Here is an 8,334-nt window from a genome sequence, read left to right as displayed (position 1 = left end):
GTGGTACGGTTGGATCATTTGATACAGTTTTAATAAGATGGACGTTCATAAAATGATTAAATTTATTTTTGTTTTGAAAGCCCTTCATTTTGCTCCATCCCTAATGTAATTTGATAATGTCCACATATTTGAATTTTGTCTTGCATACATCCGCTTCTCAGCCTATGAATGTAAAACAGAAAAGTGGTTGGTAAAGAGTGATAGTGTCATTCAATAAATATGTGTGAGTATTTGTAAATGGCAAACTAGCTCTTTCACTTTTCAAGTTTGGTATAAATAACTGAAATATAGTTGGTTCTACTATTCCGTCCGGATCAAGGATGATTTTGTCACATACATTATTAACCTCGACCGTAACAGCTTTTGTTCAGCATTTCCTCGAATTGAGAAGCGCCCGTCGGATTATATTGTTCTGTGCAATATTGTCCCCAGTGTGTGCACAATATCCTCTATATATGTAGATCCAGCGAACACAAGCCCGCCCCATTGTAATTCTTTTTGCTCGCATTAATCATTTCCCAGAAAAACACGGTATCAAATTTAGTTACCGAAGTTTCTGCACACTTTCGAATAATGTCGTAAAATGATTATAAACTTCGTCAACCTGCATATTTAGTATAACATGTTAATCCTCCCTAACTGGTTATTGTAAAATCCGATGTTACAATTTCAGTACAGGTAATGTTCCGTGTTTAATGGATACCTTTGAACACCAATATTGTATAGTGCGAACTTTTTCTGACATGGAGAATATGGTATTCTAAAAACAAAAAAAAAGTTTTACAACCTATACATATCCAATAAAGAGTCAATAGAACTTCATATGCAAAGAAATCTTACGTATATTTGTATATTTCAGGTTTTAACCAGTTTAACGACATCACATTATCACTGGGAATACAGAATCAATTACTTGAGTACGAAGCGCTCAATGCGACAAACCAGTCTTTAAAGATGACGATACTGACTCCTCCACGCGAAGTAGATACAGTGCGCGTTTCGGCAGACACGAAACCAGGCGACTATATGACCATATGCGAGATAATGATATACCGACAAGCAGGTAACGCGCTTTGAAGCTGACGGCTTCTTTGGTTTTAAATAATGGTACATTTTATTTTGTTTTATATCAATTCACGCAAGTTTAGTTGGATTTGCGTTATAAAATCTCGTTTTATAATAATTTAAATGTCCATTACCGACTGTGGTAAATAGATACAGTGCGAGTTTCGGGTGACGTGCCAACAATTCAATATATGACTATATGCGAGATTATGATATACCGACAAGCAGGTAACGCGCTTTGAAGCTGACTTCTTCTTTTTAAATAATGGAACATTTTATTTAGTTTTATATCAATTCACGCAAGGTTTTTTTGGATTTGCGTTACGTCGCATGCAGTTAAGTCATTTTTTCATCGCTGATACTGGTTTTCAAAGGAATGATATAAATCCGAATCAGTAACACGAAGAGCTTAATAATTACAAAATCTCGTTTTATAATAATTTAAATGTCCATTACCGACTGTGGTAAAAGGAAGATAACCTACACTTATAATTTGTTACATATATTTTATTATATCGCGATTATTTTATCTCGTTGAAAAATGGCTACATGGATATTATTGATATTTCTGCTTATTTAGCCTTTTTTACGTTGTTTAAAATATGTACACGTTTGTGTATTATGTATGTCAGGCTTGTACTGTATACTATATCAATTTTCGTCGCGTTCATTTATAATATAGTCTATGTGTTTGTAAACAAAGGTAAACTTAGCATTTGTGTTAACTATACTATGCTCTTAAGAATACGATAAAATTCATATGGTTTGATTTAGATTGCAGATTAATTCGCGTGTTACGCACACATAAAAAGGAAATTTAGTGTATGATACCTATACAAATCTGAATGATACCTATAGCATGTTGATTACACCAAACAAACCGTATAAGCATGGGAAAATTATGCGTTCTGATCAGTGTTCTCAAGCTCTTAAGAATTATTACATTCACGGTTAATGAATGCGTACTTAATATCATTTTTATGTGTGCTCCTCTGTTAGAGGTTTACGATTGATTTTTAATTGGGACGCGTAATTTCCAAAAATATTGCCCACTAAATGAAACAGATCAACACGCATAATAACTTGGGCACCTTAATATTTGGCTCAGTGTGTTACTGGTGATAACCGGACGTATCCGGAGTGATGGCCTCTTTCTTAAGTAAACTATTTTATGTTTAAACTAATAGTTCACAAACATATAATCCAGAATATTTTAGTTCGCTGATTTCCGACACGCTTATTTATGGACTGCTTTTATTTTATTTGTTTTTAATTCTGTATCGCTTTACGCAAAACATATTCTTACCGCGTGATTTAAACTTTATTAACATAAAAAACAGCATGTGCATCTATATTCGTTGGTTCGCACCGAAGTAATGACCCCTTCAGTCGCTCATAAGTCAAAACGAAGTACCGCCAGAGTGCTGAAATTGAACTACCGGGTATAATAACAACCAACTTACTTCCTTATCTTGTTTTCAGTTTTTCCCTTGCTGTCAAATCCTAGGTTTCGACCTTACTTAATAGCTAATATTTATAATATTGAATATTATTCCCACCAGTAGTTCCGAATGAATAAATCGTATCATTGCATTTACTAAATTGGGAGCCTTACCACCAAACATTGGCTTCCTATCTCTGTTTCGGATGAATGGGGATTCATTTGTAAGTCAGACCTTTATCTTAATTTCGTTTCATGGTGTTTTTACATTTGAACGCACCTTTTTAATTCAATGAATTTATTAACCGATATTCATTTCAATCAACATTTCGATCGATTCCCTGGTTTAAATCTTACCTATCAGATAGAAGTCAAATTGTTAGTATGGGTAAGCGTTCCTCTAATTCTAACCCTGTTTCGTGTGGTGTGCCACAAGGAAGTATTTTAGGACCTCTTCTCTTTCTTTGTTACGTGAACGATATGATTATAAGCATAGACAAAGAATGCAAACTTGTTTTATACGCTGATGATAGTACAATTTTATTTAGTCATAAAGATCCTGATTTTATATCCCAAAAGCTTGGTCTCGTTTTAGAATGTTGTTCTGAATGGCTAGTGGATAACAAGTTGTCACTACATCTCGGCAAAACAGAGTATATTATGTTTGGGCCAATACGAAAAGTAAGCAAACTGAAAGTGTCTCCAGTAAATTGTAATGGCCATACGATAAAAAATGTTAAGAAGATTAAGTATTTAGGCCTTCAGATTGTTGATACTCTTTCTGGTGACAATATTTTATTTGATGCTTTCCGGTTGTTTATAGAGAAATATCAGTGAATTAAAACTGATAATTTCACTGTTAAAACAGTTTTACCAGAACTATTTTTTTTACCCCATTGTGACCCCCACGCATTCTTCCACCAAGAGCGATTACTCTTCAATGAATATTTATATCAACTTACAGAGTAACTTCCCTTGAACATACATGTACACAATGTCGTCTGCTTTTTATGCCTTTACTCTGAAACTTAACAATGAATGAAATGGAAAACGATGAAATTCATTTAATGTTCTAGGATATTTTTGATATTGAAGATTATTTTAATGAAAATACAGAAAATCTTAATGAGACATCAAGTTTAGCAGAAGAAACAACAGCAACAGTATCAGCAGCAACACAAGTATCAGCAACACTGTTATCTATAACAGAAACAAACCAAACATATGGAAAGGCTTCAGAAACAATTTCTGCTGGGATACAGTCATCAACAGCCACTGCAGCAATAACGGCCACAGCAACAACCATGAAACGGCAGTTCCGAGATGTCAATATTGACAATATTGAAAAAGAAAATATGAACACCAAAAAGAAAACAGTAAGTGACATGAAACTCTTCAACCAATTCCTTCTTTACAAACAAGACTCAAGAAATGTTGAAAATATTCCTGCGCATGAGTTGAGCAATCTGATTTGTGAATTCTTGTTGGGTGTCACCAAAAAAGATGGAAGTGAGAACGAGCCCACAACACTGCGAGGCATCATCGGCTCAACTGACCGCTATTTAATACACAATAACAGTAAATTATCACTCATGAATGACAAAGAATTTGCCAAAGTCTGGGAAGTGATGAAAAGTAAACAAAAGGCATTGAAAAAAACAAGGCTATAGGAATAAACCCAGAGAGGCTGTGGTACTTACAAAAGAGCACATCGAGGCAATGTATTCAGCCCAGACTCTAGGAGATTCTAGTCCCAGCGCCTTGATTCATTCGTTGTGGATGATCTGCACAACCCATTTCGGCATGAGGACGGGAAAACAAATACATAAACTCTGCTGGGGGGACGTTACACTTGGTATTGATTTTGAGTCATGCGAGGAGTACATCACACTCGATACCGAGCGCCAGACCAAGACCAGAACAGGGGAAAATCCAAGAAATACCAGGTAAATTTCTATGTCTGAAACATTGAACTAAATTCATCAGATCATGTATTGCCTTTTAATGCAAGTATTTAATTTAATAGTCATAATTATAAGTGGCTTATAAAATTTACATGGCAAAATTAATGTAAATGTAACATGCTTATATTTATAAATTATTTTAAATCAACAAAATGGTTAACTTATTAATGATATAATATTTTTTATGTATTTAATAATTATGGCTGACTCATAAGTAACAGAAGATCAATAAATTAATTATTAATTAATGATTTTAATGATTAATTGCCAAACAAAAGCCATTGCTATCATGTTTTTATATGGTTTAAAGCAACTGAGTGGAAACTTTTGAAATCAGTATTACTATTTTATACACAAATGAAGTTTAATTTTGTTAGGTCAGTCAAACCAAGGGCTTATGCAGTCCCCGAAGAGCCCAACAGAGACCCAGTTCATCTGTATAAGTTGTATGCAGACAAACGGCCGGTGGAAATGAGAGGAGATGACAGTCCGTTATTCCTTATACCATGCAACAGCACACAGCTTGGCTGGTTCAGTAGGTCAGCAATTGGTATAAACAAGCTGTATGGCATCATGGCAGAGATGAAGACGGATGCTGGGATAACAGAGCCCAGAATCATCCCATACAGGTAGAATTAATTGACATTTAACTCATTTGCATATGTATGGTGGCACTAAGGTGACATCAAAGCTAAAAAAAATTACTCGTGAAAACAGACTTATTTTGTGCTTCCCCGACTTATATTTTTTGGAGCGCTGATGTCACCTTAGTGCCAGCGTACATATCTCAAATAAAAATAAAATGATGACTTACCTTTAAATTAGCAATTATCACCATTTGTTCAAGATTCCTTATTTTCATCAGGATGCCTTTCTCCGATTTTCCAGATCCATGCACTGTATTCTTTTTTGGATGAAGTTTTTCAAAGGGACACAAAGCAATTACAAAAGCTTTATTTAATTGTAATATGCAATGTTTCCTTTTGATTTTTTTTCAAATTTATAGCCAAGACTATCAATAAAATTACTTTTTTACAGTGCAAGAAAACACTTAATCCAGACATTAAATGATGAGAACATCCCAGCTCACCAGATCGTACAAATTTCAGACCACAAAAATGTCAGTAGTCTAAATAACTAGTGGGATAAACAAGGATCAATCAAAACAGATTTTAAAGATTCTCTCACATTCAAACCAAACTGCTGTAGCAAAGCAGAATCTTCCTCCATCTGCAACTGCAACCACGTCAATGAGTGATTTACCGATGGGAAGAGGATTCTTTGTAAACTCAAATTTCCACGGCAACGTTACTTTCAATTTTCAAAGCTCTGAAATGGGTCTGTCACAGAAGAATGTGTTTAATCAACAAGTGAAATCTCCTACACCAACACCGGATGTTTCGCCTGATTTTCCTGATCAACCACGCTACAAGCGTATTCGCATGATTCCAGACAGTGAAAGCGATTAACTAGTTTGTGATAAAATTGGCACGAACACTTACTGTTGATTTTTTTTCCAGTTAATTCCATTTAAGTGTTAACACTCCTTTCATGTGCATTTTGTTAAAAATGGCGAAGACATTGTTAGCGTTATTTACGCTATAAATAGACTCCGCATATTAATACGCCAACATGACATAAACAAATTTTGTCATCATATGATTATTTATTTTTTAAATGATGTTATCGGTGTTTTTTTCTTTTCACTTGATATGTGTTGCATTGTAAATACAAAACAGTTATTGTTTAACGTTTGTTTTCTTGTGAACTATTTGCAACGCTTATTGTAAAAGCGGTAATGATATTTTGGGGCGCCCAATGGGAAATTGGTTTGAACGGATTGGCAAACGTATAAAAATATGAATTTGTGAGCATAAAATAAAAAGAAAATTTGTTGGATTGGGTGGAATATCGATTTTAATTCACTCGTGATCATAGAAAAAATATATTTTCTAAGATCACTCGTAAATTAAAATCGATATTCCACCCAATCCAACAAATATCCTCTATGTGAATAACATCGTTTCTAAAGTTAACGCAAAACTTTTATACAGACACAAAACTTGTTTAGATTTTAATTTTATAAAACTTTTAAGTTCAGCTCTTTTACAATATCATTTTGATTATTGTTGTTCATCTTGGTTCCATAGTTTAAATAAAGCCCAAACGAAAAAATTACAAATTATGCAAAATAAAATTATCAGGTTTATTAAAGATTACGAACCAAGAACCTCCATTACCAATGATGATTTTGTACAATTGAAAATGTTAAATGTGGAAAACAGAGTGAAACAACTTAAGTTAAATTATATGCATACAATTTATATGGAAAATGTCCTTCATATCTCAGCGAAAACTTTGAAAAATAATCAAGATCTGGAAAAAGTAATTTCATAATACCAACTGTGACAAATACTTATTTAAAAAAACATTCAAATACTCTGGGTCTACAGACTGGTATTCCCTCCCAGAAGACATAAAAAAAGTGGAAAATTTTGACAAATTTAAAAGAATGGTTAACAAACATCTACAAAGCAATGAAACTGAGATAAGTGAGGACATATATAATGTATTATTAATATATGAATATGACTGTGATATAGAAACAATTGGAATCTGTGATATACTATTTGAATTGAAATGTTTCCATATTTGCTATAATATGTATTTAGTTAAACCTCATGTTTGGTAATGTTTTTCATTTTTTGGTAACATTGGTTTAGTTGTGTAATTGAGACAAAACGCTAGGTTATTCACATGTTTTCTCTCAATCAAACACCAAAGTATATGTGTGTAAGTTAGATCATATAACAACTTGATCATTGTTTTCTCGTACTTTTAATGGACCCCATTGGAAATAAGCTTTCAGCTTAAAGGGTTATCCATAGGTCAAAGATTGCATTACAATTGATAACTAATTTTTATAACTGTTATAATATAGATTTGAATTTATTTAGATATTTATATATTATTTGATAACTACAGCTGTGATAATAACAGTGGTGTTACTATGTTTTTATGCTTTTATGTATTGTGATATTTTTATTTTATGCGTTTGACCTAGAATGTTAAATACATAAATAAATAAATAAATAACACCAACATATCTCTAATTTACGATTGCTTATATACCTGGTTATTACATGTATGACGAAGCTAAATCCCTCAAACACTCATGAACATGACTAGTTGGTAAATCTGCCAGGTTTATTATTATATATATATATATATATATATATATGTATATATATATATATATATATATATATATATATTTTTATGATGAATTGTAAACTTTTAGCACAATATTTTAGTGTGACTATTTTTTATACGTTTGACTATTTTCTAATATATATGTTTATGATCACATTAACACCTGATAAACATGTCTTAACCGGCAGCGCAAATCTAGGGTAAACTTCATCAAGACATGCAGATTAATTAAACATTACTGTTTTAGACAATACTGGACACAACTGTTTTAGTACATTATAAATACTTTTTTTCTGCTGTGACTATAAAATACATACTTTTATTATTTTTATTAAGTAACCCATTGGTGGTATATATAATGAGAGTTTAATAAATATATATTAAGCATCATATATTTAACATTTACCAATATTTAGTGGAGTGTCATAAGCATTTGAGAAATGGGTGCTTTAACACTATTTAAATTTTTATTTTCGAAATAACAAACAAGAATAAGAGCCTAAAATAACACACTTATACATCTTAAAATAACTAGTATATTTAAATTACCAGGCAGCAGGTTTGAAAAAGGGATACTTGTTCAAGTATTGTATTGGATACATTCGTCAGTTCCTATCGTAATTTCAATACCACCGTAAACAAATCGTCCTC

General features: G+C 32.6%; 1 protein-coding gene across 1 annotated transcript in view; it reads left to right on the top strand.

The window, feature by feature from the left end:
* The first annotated feature begins 1,257 nt into the window (after positions 1-1,257).
* LOC127841580 (receptor-type tyrosine-protein phosphatase T-like) overlaps positions 1,258-8,334 on the top strand; it is a 41,463-nt gene continuing 34,386 nt past the window's right edge. Inside the window, exon 1 of the mRNA XM_052370504.1 lies at positions 1,258-1,293. Coding sequence (XP_052226464.1) covers positions 1,275-1,293 — 19 coding nt within the window. The 5' untranslated portion in view covers positions 1,258-1,274. The remainder of the gene's footprint in view (positions 1,294-8,334) is intronic.

Source organism: Dreissena polymorpha, chromosome 8 (genome assembly GCF_020536995.1).
Source record: "Dreissena polymorpha isolate Duluth1 chromosome 8, UMN_Dpol_1.0, whole genome shotgun sequence".
In the NCBI taxonomy this organism is placed as follows: Eukaryota; Metazoa; Mollusca; class Bivalvia; order Myida; family Dreissenidae; genus Dreissena; species Dreissena polymorpha.
This window is presented reverse-complemented; position numbering and strand designations above follow the sequence as displayed.